Source organism: Ursus maritimus, unplaced genomic scaffold (genome assembly GCF_017311325.1).
Source record: "Ursus maritimus isolate PB19 unplaced genomic scaffold, ASM1731132v1 scaffold_9, whole genome shotgun sequence".
Lineage (NCBI taxonomy): Eukaryota > Metazoa > Chordata > Mammalia > Carnivora > Ursidae > Ursus > Ursus maritimus.
In genome coordinates, this window is record NW_024427107.1 from 4,594,605 (window position 1) to 4,610,724 (window position 16,120).

Here is a 16,120-nt window from a genome sequence, read left to right on the forward strand (position 1 = left end):
TTTACATTGAGACTGATTATTGAGAGATATGATTTGAATGATGCCATGTTGCCAGTAAAGTCTTTGTTTATGTAGATTGTGACTTTCTGTTCTGTATCACTCTTGGGGCCTTTTTACTTTTATAGAACCCCCCTTAATATCTCCTGTAGGGCTGGTTTCTTGGTTACAAAATTTGTCAATGACTGGCGACTCTGGAAGGTCTTTATTTCTCCCTCAATTCTGAATGACAGCCTTGCTGGATAAAGGATCCTTGGCTGCACATTTTTCTCTGAAGAGCTTTAAATGTGCCCCCCCAACACTTTCTCTCATTCCAGGTCTGTGTAGACAGGTCTGACGTAATTTTGATACCTTTGTCTTGGTACGTGAGAAATTTCTTTGCCCTGGCCACTTTCAATACTGTATCCTTGGATCTAATATTTGCGAATTGCACTATGACATGACGTGGCAAGGTTTGTCGTGGTTGAGCTTGGGAGGGGTCCTCTCTGCCTCTTGGACATGAATGCTTGTTTCCTTTGCTAGATTAGGGAAGTTTTCAGCTACAATTTGTTCAAATATCTCTTCTAGACCTCTGTTTTTCTCCACCCCCTCAGGGATGCCGATGATTCTGACATTGGAACGTTTCATTGAGTCAGTCATCTCCTGTAACCTACATTCTTGAGATTGGATTCTTTTTGAGCCCAGTTTCTATTTTAACTTTCTCTTCTACTAACCCATCCTCCAATTCGCCGATTCGCTCTTCTGCCTCATTCACCCTGGCCGTCAGAGCCTCTGGTTTTGACTGCATTTGGCTCATAGAATTTTTAATTTCTGCCAGATTCACTCTCATTTCCACCCTTAGAGATTCTATATTCTCATTAACATTTTCGTTAATACTTTTTTCAAGTCTACACATCATCTTGACCATTGTTACTCTGAATTCCATTTCTGATAATTTGGTTATATCCATATCCATTAGTTCTGTGGCAGAGGCCACAGTCTCATTGTCTTTTCTTTGCTTGGGGGGGATTTCTCCTTCTCGTCATTCTGATGAGGAGAGGTTGCGGGGTTGTCTAGAGCCCAAATTATTGACCAAGACCCAGGCAGTGTGCCCTTGTTTTATAGGGACCTTAGGGATATGGGCTTCTTGATTTTTCAGCCTGCCTTTTGGGGGAGGGGCCTGCCGCGCTGATACTCAGGCAACCCTGTTTGGGTAGAGTCTCCGTGTCCCCTGGGAGGGGAGATGGGGATGGGCACACTGTCAGCCAGTATTTCCAGGCTTTTGTTCTCTGGTGGCTTTCCCTGGTGGTTTTCTGTGCCTCTTCTAAGAGTCAGGAGCAGAGTGAATCTTATTACTCTCTGTCTCAGAACAGAGGACGACCGCTCTCCACTGATGTTCTGCCACTTTAGCTCTGTTTTAGTTGGTGCTGCTCAACCCTGCAGGTCCGGGGGATGTGCGCCCATACCCGGGACACCCAGCCCTCACTTCCAGGGCCAGCACTTCTCTGTCCTTTGTGTTTCTATACTACCCAGCTGCCAGTTCACCCGCCTCGCGCCTGCCCCCGTGCTCCAGAGCCTTTGGTCTCAGTTTGGTTCTAGTGAGCGAACCGGAGCTCCGTTTCATTCCGGTCGCACGCATTCCCCGGCTCACGGTCTCAGTCTGCTCTCTTGCAGTTGCCGGTCCGCGAGTCCGCCCGCTCCCCCATGCAGGTGGCTACCGCTTCCCGGCCCTCAAACACGGCGGCTCAGCAATGGGGATTTTCTATGAGAGAAGAAGCCATTCCCTCTCACCTGTCATAAAGTCATTAAACAAATCTACATCCAAAATCCCTCTTCACGAGCACCTGGGTGGCTCAGATGGTTAAATGTCTGCCTTCGGCTCAGGTCATGATCCCAGGGTCCTGGGATTGAGCCTTGTGTCAGGGTCCCTACTCAGTGGGGAGCCTGCTTCTCCCTTCTCCTTTGCCCCTTCCTCTTTTTGTTTTCTCCCTTTCTCTCTCTCTCTCTTTCTCAAATAAATAAATAAATAAAATCTTTTAAGAAAAAAAGAAGAAATCCCTCTCTAGCTCTGCAGCCCCACTGCAGACTCCTGTCCAGGCTGTCAGCATGCATGGCAGTTCAGCAGACCTTGGCATAGTTTCCTAACATTGAGTCTCTGCCTCAAGCAAACCTGTTCATCCTCCCAGACTAGTCTTTCCCAAACCACAGAGCTGATCGTACCCTTTCCCTATAAATTCTCCCCAACACAACACCATCTAGCTTCCTGTGCAAAGGCCTTTCCAGTCTGACCCCTTGGCTCCCAGTTATAGCTCACTCCATCCTTCCTTCTACACTCACTGCTCCAACCAATACATGCCATCTCAAACTCAGAATTGTCTCCGTGAATGCTTTTTGCATATTATTTTCCTCAACATTTTGTTTAATTTTTCTGGCCAAAGTGGGGCAAGACAACAAAACTATAGTATGCTTTACAGATGATGTCATAAGGAGACAATGTCAACATTGACAGTTCTTAGCTTTGGTCAATGAGGCAATAATTCCTAAACACCCCCTTATGTGAAGTCTAACTTGCCCATTATACTGGGAAACCGAAATGGTCTTCCTTCTGTTCTGATACTACCACACCTTCTCTGTGCTCATATTATAAAACCTATTGTCCTATAAGTATGTGTGTCTTTATCCTCCAAACACATATATAGGGATTACTCATGCCTCTTCATCTTCAAACACTACCACCCTCTCCACTGCCTATCCCAACATCACCACAGACCACCAAATTAATGAATACCACCATATTTTAGAGTATTTGTGAATCCTATCCCCAAAGAGCTCATATCTGCTCCAAGCGTTTTCCCTGGGTCAGCTCACAGAATGATAGTGGATGGCCAGCTTAATCTTAAAGATTTATTGACACAAAGTGGCAGAGTCAGGCCATCCTCAATTGCTTCAAACCCTGATGTCTTCTTCTAACCCTCACAATTCCATTTTCTTCTCATCCAGACAGGTGCTGTCTGCATTGAATAGGTCTTGTAGCTCACAGCCCTTTTTTTTGTATGAACTTCTCTGATTTGAGAGGTAATCCTTACTTGTCAATGTTATGGAAATTATGGAAAGATTTACTTCAGTGGTCACATGAATGTGTTCACAACCTATTGCACAATTAAACATTTATAAATTGTCCCTCCCCTTTCCTAAATACTACATCTTACAGAAGATTTGTATCTTTCGCTTAATGAGTAGCATGCCAACTGGCTGGAGAATTACTGGAAGTTTTGTGAAATGCTTCTTACACAGAGCAGATAGTGCATATGTGCATGTAACTGATCCAAGCTATAGTGATGTTGAATGTTCATTTTATCTAAAATTAATTTCTTGCTAACAACTGTCATTTTACTAGATTCTTTCACTGAGTATGGCAGTAGTAATGAAGTTTCTTCTAAGTCACTATTTACAAAGTTATAACGTTTTTGGTTTTTGGTTTTTATTAATTTGCTGGTTTTACTGTAAGGGTGATACTCTTTAAATGCCAATGATTAAAGAACCACAGAACCACAGGACTGGGATGCAACACGATGGGGAAGAGGTCCTTCATTATGAAGAGCAGATTTCTCACACCACCACTGGACTCTTAGTACTATGTTTCTCACGTGGAGATCAACAGAACCACAGGACTGGGATGCAACACGATGGGGAAGAGGTCCTTCATTATGAAGAGCAGATTTCTCACACCACCACTGGACTCTTAGTACTATGTTTCTCACGTGGAGATCAAAACTGACATGCACCTGCTAGGCATGTTAGGTTGGTCACAAACAATTAGGACAGCCAATAGAATGGACCAATTCCAAGAAGGAACCAGTGATTTAAGACCGAGTGATTAAAAAAAAAAAAAAAGCAAAGCTGTAGAAGGTCTTGACTGTTAGGCTGGTGTATCTCAGTTGGGCACAAAAGGCTGTAAGACTCCAGAGCTGAGGTGCAATATGAATTCCAGTGCTTCAGAAAGATGATGCAATCATTGTAGAAATGAAATGGGAGCAAAAGAGCTAGGATAGCATCTTCTCTTTAAAAGAGTAACCAACTTTTTTATACAAAGTACTTAATGAACTATAAATGGGCATATTTGTGTAAAAATGTTAGTTACCTCTTGAAGGTTCTTCAAAAGGAAAGTTGCAGCACTCACTCTGTGTTTAGACAAATGTCCTAGTTTCTTCCTTCAGCCTCCACATAAGTGTGTCATTCTTCACCCCCCCAACTTTCAACTTACCAGCACAGACTGGTTTCTGAGTCAAAACAGGGACTCATTTAAAATACCTTCATTCTCAGGATACTTGGGTGGCTCAGTCAGTTAAGCATCTGCCTCCAGCTCAGGTCATGGTCCCGGGGTCCAGGGATCGAGCCCCATGTAGGGCTCCCTGCTCAGCAAGGAGCCTGCTTCTCCTTCACCTCCACACCCCCATTCTGCTTGCTCACTCCCTCGTGCTCTCTCTCTCTCTCAAGTAAACAAAAATCTATAAAATATCTTTACTCTCATTTACTTGTTAAAAACAAAAGAGCACCACAGTTGTCAATGGTCATATTTGTGAGCTAATTTTTCCAAAATTTGGTTCTTATCCAGGTTCATTAAAGTTCTTAGTTGTAATGTGTTCACTGGCTTCAGAAGGTCTTGGATGGCTGAGTTGTTGATATAAAAAGCTTCTCTTGGATCTATGCAATTTTTATAATTATCGATTAATTAGATTTGAATGTGAAAATTGGGCAAACTGTTTTGTTTTTATTTTTCTCCAATTTAGAATTTTTGTGGCAGAGATGGGGGGATAAAAATGTGCATAAATATTAAAATGTGTTCAGATGAATAATCTGTTGAAAGCAAATATTGACTTCACTTAGAAATGTTCAAATGTGTTTTGTGTAAATGTTGACAGTAGTTTTAAAGAAGATGAAGAATTACTTTTGTTAAAACAAACAAAAAGGCAAAAATAATCTATCAACCCCATAAGTTATTGTTGTTCTTTCTTGCAACTTACAGATAAAGCAAATTTTCAAGTCCTTCAAAAGCATTTCTGGAAATCTGTCTGATTTGGTTGTTGTTCAGGAGACTGAAAAAAACAAAAACAAACACAAATTCCAAAATGAGAAACAGATTCTGCAAATATTACAATAGTTCTACTAGAAATAGTGCTTACAGAGTAGAAAAACATTTACAGATATGTTCACTAAATTTACAAATTTAAAATTTTCTATACAAAAAAGCTATATTAAAATGTTGGTTTGTCATAAAAGACTTCAAAAATAATTTATATTTATTAAATTACCCTAAAATACCCCTAAAAGTGGACTATAAACCCTAGGATAAAATAAATTCCTGTTTTCCTGAAGCTTACCATTTAAAAGGAAAATTATCTATGTAGTCACAGTGACAAAGGAATATATTTATAAATAAACAGATGGAGAGTTATATACACTTAGGCTTAAGCATTTTCCTTGGAAAAATAAATATCACTGCTCTGGGCAAACAGTGGACTCTCATTGTGTATTTGTTGAACTGTCAAACTGAGAGTCAATTACACCATAGGAAGTGAAGCTCTTATTATAGTACTATCAAATGGTCCAAAACTGACTTCTAAAAAATCTAGGGAGAAAAATAACAGGTGGCGAAAATAAATTGGATTTGAACAATAAAACAAGTTACAGAAAAATCACCTCTCAACAACTTTGAACGTTTTAGAAAAAGCACTCTGGCAAATAAAAATTACAGATTTTTTTCCCTAGTAAATACACTTCAAATTTCTTTCAAATTTAAATTATTATGGCATGTCTAAATGCACAGGGAATGTCTACTAATTGAATTGGCACACATTTTTCTGAATATCCTATACAATTTAAAAACTCCAAAGTTTCTAAAATCTACTGCCAGAGTAAAATGCTAGAGGATTCACTTTTAGTGTGTTATAAAATATTTGCTTTGTGCTTTTTTTTTTCTATGACTTATTAGGAAAACAGAAGTGTTTTGGCCAAGGGAGCGGGTGATTATTTTATTCATTATACACACAGAGACAGCCCAGAGACCCCAAATTCGACTACCTACTCAAACATACCTCACTTCTAAAGGTTCAGCCACACAATTAATTCCCCAAATAGCATTTGAAGCTACTATTCAACACCCCACCTATGGTACCAAAGCCACTCCTTGCCAATTATTCCAAGTGTTCTGGCCACCAGGGAGGTAGAAAAATCAATCTACAGTATGCATTAGAGTTGATGCCATACAGAGATAATGTCCATTTTTATGGATAATTTTTAGCTTCAGTCAATGATCCCAGCAACTTTATAGTCTACCATGGGTCCAAGAAATTTTTTAAGCTAACTAAAAGCAACACACTTAGTTAATATCTGGTTAATACCAGTCACAGACATTGTCCTGAGAAAATTTGTTATTTAGTTACTCCATCTATTGTTACTTGAAGAATGCCTATTCTAACCCACATTTTATTAAATATATGCACCAACACATACAGAAAAAAGTATATGTATGTATGCACACATGCATATATACATATAGTTATATGTAGATGTGTGCACATAGATATAATGCATATGTGTACATATAGATGCATATTTGTGTATACAGGTTCATGTGTGTATGCATACGTGCATATATATACACTACATATGCGTGTGATTTGTGAATCTTCTATGTGATATTGATATGTGTGGTACATGATATGTATATACAGTCTCAATCTCATCTGAACCACAGAATATAGGAAACTGACTATTTTCTTAATTGTCCCAAGAATGGTGCCTAGGAAAGGAGCTGATCCATTTAGCACAAAGGATGCCTTTGGGTCATTAGTGCCTCATTCTCTTACAATACCAGAACTGAAAAAGGAAAAGATACTATTTATCATAATTCATCTTTCTTCAGTATATAAAATGTGCTCAAAGCCTATGTTTCTGCATATTCTTACATAGTTATCTAAATTTTGGTGAAAATAAAAAAACATTAAATTTCTAAAATTGCACTGACATTGTTTTTATTTCTTGAACATTGTAATTCAACATGAATGTTAACAATCTAACATATGAGATCAAGCAACTTAACTCAGGTTGTCTCGGGAATGTTTTTATTTTTGATAAGAAACAAATTCATTACAGTGGTTCACAGTTGAATGTGTTTTCCAATCACAAGTACATATGTCTTATTAAGGTTTATTCAAAACATTATGTATTCTATCAAAATATCTTTGTTATAGTTTTAATGGATGGAATATTTTACTAGCAATGTTTTGGCTAAGTGATTATAAAGACTGTCATATATATATCTTTTTTTGTTTTATTCTTCATAAAGTAGATGTATTCGAAATTTATGAGTGATTCCACTGACATTCAGAGCATAAAACAATATCTAACATTCTTTCACAAAAAAATCAATGCAAGCTTGAGGAAATGTGTAGTTATATTCTATATCCTAATACTGCCTGTGATGCCAAAGAGGGGAAAAAAAGAAAAAAGCAGCAAGCAAAACTCTCAAGAAAAATATTATACTTTAATTGTGGAAACAAAATAACTCCTGAAAACAGGAGATCTGCCATCCTGTTGACCAAGCCTTGGGGGAGAAAAACCAGCAATAGAAAAACAGGCCTGTTTTATTAATTGCCTCTTTCATTGTTGAAACAGTCTTACACACAACATGCACACACATACTTGTACATTTGATATACATACACATGTGTTCCGTGTGGGTGGAAATATTTTGTTAAAAAGCAGTTAGTAGCTATTAGGGAAGTTAAAAGCTTTTTGCATGGTTATGTATTCATCATAGTAGGTAGAAGTAAAATAGAGCTTTCTCCTGTGCCACATAAAATTTCCATTCATGGTAATGCCAAAAGTTACTCTGAAAATGAATCATTATACCCACATTTAAATACAAATAAGATAGTTTGGGGTTTTTTGTAAGTGGTAATAATGTTAACCTACTTCTGCTTTATAATTATGTTTACTTTTCATTTGGACACTCTCCAGAAATATGGTTCTGCTACCCTTAACATTCAGGGTTGTGCACTTCATTTCCATGCTTACTAAAGTAAATAGTCTAAAACTTTCAATAACCATAAACCATGATTCCTGAGTTATTTGCATAGTTACCAAGTAAGAGATTCTTGGCCAAAGTCAGTAAGGACTATATTTTGGAAATCTGCCACCACTAATGCCACCAAAAATATTTACATTATTATAAGCACCACATAAATCATTTGCAGTTCAAAACAGTGAAAACAAAAAACAAAAAAAAAGGCAAGGGATGGGAGAGGAAAGGAAGGAAAAAATCAGGCAGATTTAAAGAACACACTTCTTCAATCGGATATATCAACACTTCTTCATGCATATTTCTCAAAGGAAAAGGCCGATTTACGTGAGAAATCTCTCTGTGAGTGACAAATTCTTTCACAGATCCAATAAATAAACTGCCTTATCTTTAGAAATTTTAAGACTTCAAAATTTAAATGTTCTGAAGTAAAAGAAAGATACAGATATCTGAAAATTTGTACTGATAGTCATTTGTTTCTTTTTCTGTAAATTAAATAGTTCCTTTCTCTGTATTTCTACTTGGTTCTTTGTCTTTATTAATTTGTTAGGAACTCTTTGCATGTAAAAAAAAATAAATTTTTGCTTATAACGTGTTAGAAATAGTATTTCAAAGTATGGTTTGTACTTTCAGCTCTCTTTATTATTTGTATCATACAGATGTTTTAAATCTTTATGTAATGAAATTTGTTAGTCATTTCTGTCATTTCTTTCATACTTTTGGGATTTTGTATCCTGCTTAGGCTTGTCTGAATGTAAAATTACATTAAAAGATTATTTTTCCTTAAGCTATTGGGGTTTTATTTTAATGCTTAAATATTTGACTTATCTGGAGTTAATTTTTTTATTTTTTCCAAATTAGTTGTGTATTGTCATTATTATTGACTGACATAGTCATATTTCCTCTATGATCTGCAATGTTAATATACTCATATACATATCTCTGACATGCACTGGGTCTATTTCTAGACAAATTAGAATGGAAATATTTCAAATAGTGTTGTTTTCTGTTTATTTTCTATATAAGGTAGTTTCTATCCTTCTTCTTTTTTACTATTTCAATAGTTATTTTCACATCCACAACCCCACACCTCCACTCCACCCCCAATCCCATATACTTCAGGAACATTCTTCAAATTCAATGTGCTCACTTCAGCAGCACTTATACAAATTCAAAAAAAAAATCCTTTGGCTACTTTAATTAACATTTAAATTTTACCATTGTGACTTCACCTATCTAAGAATGTGATTTGTCTTTCCACTTATCTAAACTGTCTACCTAAAATAAATATTCTCCTTTCAGGTGAATGTGGTATTTCCATTATACAATCATATCTTATGCTGACCATGATACTTTTGTCTTCTTTCCATAGTGGTAACTCATGTCTCTCTTTGACCTAATGCCATGGAATAACAACTCTTTAAGATGTACTTTTAAATAAGGGTGACAATGGACGTTATTTTAGTCTTGCATCCTAAAGAATTATGATAGTTTCAGACTAGAAGTTTTAGAAGGGAGAAAAAAAAAAAGAATGCACCAGTCAAGTGTAAACAAGGAAATAGGACATTGACAAAATATTGCAATTGTGCTCATAATTTGTTTTACCACAAATAATTATTATTACAAGCAGTAACTAAAAATATGACATTTTTAGATCTATACCAAAACCAATGAAGGGGTGCATTTTTAGTAGTATAGCAGGCATACTATAACTGCTTTAAGAAACCTCCCCTCAAATTATAATAAAATGAGTATATTTTCCAATCCATAAAATCCATTATTAAAATTAAAAAATTTGTCTAAACATTGGATTTCTAAAAATCTTAGGTCTTAATGTTATTTTAAGATACATTAATTGCAAGCTTTTTTTACTATTCTAAATCTAAATGCACTATACATACATACATACATACAAGAGCTATTATGTCATCGCCTAACACACAGAGCCAATGTCTATTTCTCTGAGCTCACAAAGTATGAGAAACATATCATCTTCATATGGCTTCTATTTTAGTAGAATTATAATGCTACATAAATAATCTGTGTTAACTATAGAAAAAATAGAAAATACAGACATGCACAAAGAAAGTTAAAAAAAAGAAAAAAATACTACTCAGAAATAACTACTTTGGTTAATATCTCCCAAACTTTAGATAGAAGGATTCAATGTTTGTAAATTGCACATAGTCAGATACTAGTATTTTTGTGTTTTCTTATATTCTTGTATTATACCATATGAAATACATATATTCTTCCTGGGATATGATTATGAAAGATATGATGACATACACTAAGTCAAAGACATTTCTCTCACCATTTATGCACATATAGTTAACAAAATTAAATCTATTTTGGAGGAGTCAAGCTATGAAATTTGAAATTAACAAACAGGATAATTTTATAGATTTGCTGAAATGTAAAATAAGTCAGATTAAATACTATTTTCCGATTTTCCTGAACTTTCATCCAGATTTAGCCATTTGAGTATTTCTTGCTAATCAGTTATGATCATGCTTTATATAATATAAAAATTTTTTTTTAAAGAGAAAGGATCTAAATTCAATAATGTGAAATGTCTACATATGGTCGTCATTAAAACTAATATATATGCATATATATATTCATGTTAAAAAGAAAATCCCAAGGCCATGTATACAGGATAATAATATCATAGATAAAGTTCATAAATTATGAGTTTAATAATAAATAATATTAATTTTTTAATGTTGAATAAAAGAAAAATTAAGGTTAGATGCTCTTCCAAAAAAAAAAAATGCCAGATGCTATATGATTGTGGATTGTGGCATGATTGACTTCAGGAAACAAGGAAAATCGCCTCTTGTTAAATTACATCTGTGATGAGGAGCTGATGTCATCTTGCAGTATAGAGCATCATAGAATGTTAGACCTAAAGAGACTTTAAAAGTTATTTCATTTTGAATGTCTTGATTTGTTTTGACTCTGATTCAATAGTGAAACTGATGAAACATGAGTCTATCTTATCATAGGTTATTTTCAATGAAGTGAACATGTGCCTTTCAGAGATTGATGGCTAGCAAAGTGATCACTCATATTCTATTGGAGATGCTAAATAGATGAAGCTTCATCCTCATGGTTCTTGCATAGCTCAATGACAAAACAAAGCATAATAAACCTTCAGGTATAAGCATTTACCAGTATTAGAAATAATACTCTAAGGTATTTAAAGTTGACCACAACTTCCCAAAAACCTTTCTTAACTAAAATGTGCCTTATACAATGGAAAGAACTTACCCTCCCACCTCATAAAATTTACTAAAATGTATGTATTTGGGATATTTTCTTTCTGATAAACTAACATGCTTAGATATATTGTGGAATACAATCTGATTGACCCATATTTTTAATGAGGCACTCTAGAGAGAAATATTTTATTGAATGTCAAGCTCCAGCATCCCACCACCCATTCTGTATAGTGGTAGACCTGGAAAGTGAAAGGGACACAAGTAGAAGAACTTTTCCACACCCTCAGATGACTGTTCCTATACAGTCCAAGGCATCCCAGCTGCCAAACACTGCAGGTCAGCTTTGAGAGTTAATTTTCTCTAATAGCAGTAATTAATATGATCTTATTTTCTTTTCTTTTTGTTTTGTTTTTTTTTTTAGATTTTATTTATTTGATATATAGAGAGAGAGCACAAACAGGGGGAGCAGCAGGCAGAGTAAGAGGGAGAAGAAGACTCCCTGCTGAGGAGGGAGCCTGATGCTCATCCCAGTCCCTGAGATCATGACCTGAGCCGAAGACAGACGTTTAACCAACTGAGCCACCCAGGCACCCCATTATGATCTCATTTTCTTTGTCAACCTCAGGAGGCTGCAATCCCTAATGATCATAACGAAGATGACATGAAGCCCATTTATTTTAAGCTCTTGGGCTGCTCATTATCACCATGACTCTCAACCAATTTTCTATCCCTACTGCCAGTAATCAAATGGCAGATTATTAGAATTAGTGCGAAACCACTATACTATCAGGAAGAATGCCTCTTCTGCCCACCAATACATCTCAGCACAATAAAAAAGCAGATGGATACTTTGTTGCTCATCTTCTCAGGGCACCGCTTTCATTGACCTCTGGGTTTTCTTTTTAATCATAATGCCATGAAGAATTAATAAGGTAAAGAAAAAGAGAAAATTAATTGAGTGAGGCAAAAGAAAAGGCTCCTTTCATTTCCTGCTTTGACCTTTATTTTCAGTGACCCTTGAATGTGGAAATACTCAAATCGATGAGATGCTCTCTCAAGTCACTTAACCCAGACTCCAGCCCTCTTCCAATTCTGCCAGGATTAACCTGAAAACTCTCAAGATTCCATTCTGTTAGCTATGCCTTCTTATAAAGCCATTTCTAAGGCTTTTATGGCTCTCTAAGGATGAATGACAGTCTTGAAAGAGAGACTCTAGGGCACTACAAGAAGCAGTATTTAATAAAAAGATAATGTGTTCTAATCCTCAATAAACCTCTTTAATTACTTAATATTTTGGACTTTGAGTTTGGCCATCTGCAATTTTTTTAAGTAAATTATAATAATAACATTGATCTCGTGATTCCAGAGTTAACACGGGATTATAATAAGATAATATATATGAAAATATAAACTAGAGGGAAGTAGGGTTGGTTATTTATAAAGTATGAGGATTACAGTAGAGACAGGGTGGTAAAGGATTACCTGGAGATAAGGGTTTCTTCTTGGGAAGATACCTCAGGAAGTCCAATGGAATATAGTGTCCCCTAGACCAGGGTCCTCAACCTTAGCTGTGTTGATATTTGAAGCCAGATAATTCTGTGTTGGGAAGTGTGTTGTCCTCTGAATTGTAGGATAGTTAGTAGCACCCCTGAGCTCTATCTTTCAGATGTTGGTGCCTCCCCTCCTCCAATTGTGTCAAATATCCCCTGTGGAGAGAAACCATGCCAGATGGGAACCACTGTCCTAGATTCTTAGGCCTCAAGAAGGATCCCAGCCATAGTCTCCAGTTTCCAGCCTCAATTTTCAGATATAAGGGAGTAATAACTAATATGAATGATATACAGTAGTCACAAAATTTATTTTGGTGTTATGGCAGCCTACCATCTCACTTCCTACAGGTTAAATGTCAAGGTTGATCAAAGTATGAGAAAGGAGAGAGCAGCAGGCAGAATCCAGAGGTGGGAAGCAGGTAGCTAAGGTGAATCAAGAGAGTGAATCGACATGGTGATAGAGGTGAAGAGAATTGGTAGGAAATAGAAAACAATAGTAAGACAACTCACAAACAGACCAACTGAGGTGTAAGTATGAATCTAAGAGCAAGAATAACATAGGCAAAAATGAGAAAAACCAGGAATCATTAAAGGGAAATAAAGAGCAAGAGTGTTTGTGTGTTTTCAGAAAAACTCCTGGATGGCCATTTACTGCTTTAAACATCCTATATTTCAACTTGTTCCTCATGGGGTTGAGGGAAGCTCCCAACGTCTCAAATGTACAGAGAGAGGCTTCTGATACCACCAGGTAACAACCATCATACCTGGACAACTGCCTGGTGGCTGCCCCTCCAAAAACCATGATAGTTCTTTTACTGTCCTGTATATGCCATGTTCTTAAAGGCCCATTATTCGTGCATTTGTTACTATTTACCTGATGAAACTAAATAACAAGGTCACAAGTTACTGACCTTCTTCAATACCTCTCAATTTTTTTCAACAGTCAGTTCTAGCCTCCAGGGGTGGATCTAACACATTAAATTTAATCAAAGAAAAGGAAAGGAGAGCACAAGGTTTGTCCAAAGGTTTAGCTCCTTGAGGTAATTGGCCTAAACACAAATTACATTTTTGGTCCCTATAAGAAGAGGTGCCCCACTTAACCACCTTGCTCTGCTCCCCTCAATCACTGGTCAACATTTTAGAGCATGACACTTGAGCAGTTTGGGACTAATAGGACTTGGATTCCACTGGATTAAGCTTTTTAAGTGTCTAACCCATCATTAGCATGGTACAGAGCCCTGAGCATACATCAGATACATTTTCAATAAATTAGTGTAAAATTATTATTTATAATAGTATAAAAAATTGAAAGATGGCAGTAGAGTAGGATGACCCTAGGCTGATCTTGTCCCATGAACACAACTAGGTAACTATCAAATCATCCCAAATACCCCAGAAATTGACCTGAATACTGACAGAACAAACTCCTAAACAAAAGGGAGAGAAGAAGCCACATCAATGAGAGTAGGAGGTGGTTTAGGGGAGAAAAGAATCTTGGATGCTACAGAGGGGAGGGAGCCACAGTCACAGAGAAGGGCAAGAGAGAGAGGAGCACACAGGGAAATACATAAGGAGTTTTCCCCAAAGCTTGGAAAATGAGAGGGCTGAATTTTATAAGTTCTTGCAACCAGGGGGGTTTAAAGCCTGGAGTTTTAAACGTCAGCAGGCTTGACTGGGATAGAGCCTGGAAAGTATTGCACTGTTTCCAGAGAGAATGCAGGCAAACAACCCAGGGGTAGGCAGCATGGCAACAGTGATCCGAGGAATGCCTGGGGCACATGGAGGGGAAGTATTCTCTCTTCTTGAAGTACATCCCTGAGAGGCAGCATTCATGGAGACATCTCTCCCAAACAAAGGAGCTGACTAGTGCCATTTTCCTCCTGCACTCTTCCGCATAAACACAGAGCCATGTAGAAGTGGCACAGCTTCACACTGGCTTGCCTAACTTGCTTACATCAAGCCCCACACCCTGCACTCTGGCAGGACTTCCCTTTTCAGTCAAGCTTGCCTCAGTCCCAGGGCAGTGGGTCCCTTCCCCAAAAGACCAGAACAAGCCCCTGCCCACACCACATCTCTGACCAGAGAGTTCTACAGGGCTTCAGTTCTGGTGGAGTCAATGTCACGTCTCATTTCACAAGCAGACTACAGCACACCTAGTTAAAACTTGCCACATTCAGACCAGAGACCAAACACTACACAGAGCAGGCAAAGAGAGCCTCTGCAGATGACTGGCCTGAAGGATAGAACAGCAACAACAAAACAGCAGAGCACATGAAGCCCCAGGCCACATGAACTTTTCTTTACTTCCTAAAAGGCCATTACTTTTAGGAGCAGGAGACATAACTGGCTTTTCTAGCACACAGAAGAAGGCAGAGACTTAGACAAAAGGCCAAGATGGACTATTTTATCCCAAATGAAAACACAAGATAAAGCCAAGTCCAGAGATCTAAGTGAAACAGATATAAGTAACATGCCTGATGGAGAATTGAAAGCAATAATCATAAGGATACTCACTGGACTTGAGAAAAGAAAAGAAGACATCAGTGAGGCCCTTACCATAGAAATAAAAGAGTTAAAAAAGAATCAATCAGAGATTAAGAATGCAATAAATGAGATTGGAAACAGGCTGGATGCAATGAACAGCAGGCTGGAAGAAGCAGAGGAATGAATTAGTGACCTAAAAGGCAAAGTCATGGAAAACAATGAAGGTGAACAAAAGACAGAAAGAAGAATTATGCAACACAAGAATAGATTTAGGGAGCTCAGTGACTTCATCAAATGTAACAACATTAGTATAATGAGTCCCAGAAGAATAAGAGAGAGGAAGGGGGGTAGAAAATTTACTTCAAGAAATAATAGCAGAAAACTTCCCTAATCTGGGGGAGAAAACAGACATCCAGATGCAGGAGGCACAGAGAATGCCCACCAAAATCAACAAAAGCAGACAAACACCAAGCCATGTTGTTATTAAATTGGCAAAATACGGTGATAAAGGAAAAACCTTAAAAACAGCAAAACAAAAGAAGTCCTTAACTTATAAGGGAAAACCCATAGGCTAGCTAGAGATTTCTCAACAGAAACTTGCCAAGCCAGAGGGAATGGTAGGCTATATTCAAAATGCTGAATAGGAAGAATCTGCAACCAAGAATACTCTATCCAGCAAGGCTATCATTAGAATAGAAGGAGAGTTTCCCAGACAAACAAAAACTAAAGGAGTTCATGTCCACTAAACCAGCCCAGCAGGAAATATTAAAGGGGACTCTTTGAGTGCAAAGGAGAGACCACAA

General features: G+C 37.3%; 1 protein-coding gene across 1 annotated transcript in view; it reads right to left on the reverse strand.

Annotated features, from left to right (window-relative positions):
- PXDNL (peroxidasin like) overlaps positions 1 to 16,120 on the reverse strand; it is a 450,345-nt gene that overhangs the window by 228,583 nt on the left and 205,642 nt on the right. The window contains exon 3 of the mRNA XM_040625808.1: positions 5,001 to 5,072. Coding sequence (XP_040481742.1) covers positions 5,001 to 5,072 — 72 coding nt within the window. The remainder of the gene's footprint in view (positions 1 to 5,000; positions 5,073 to 16,120) is intronic.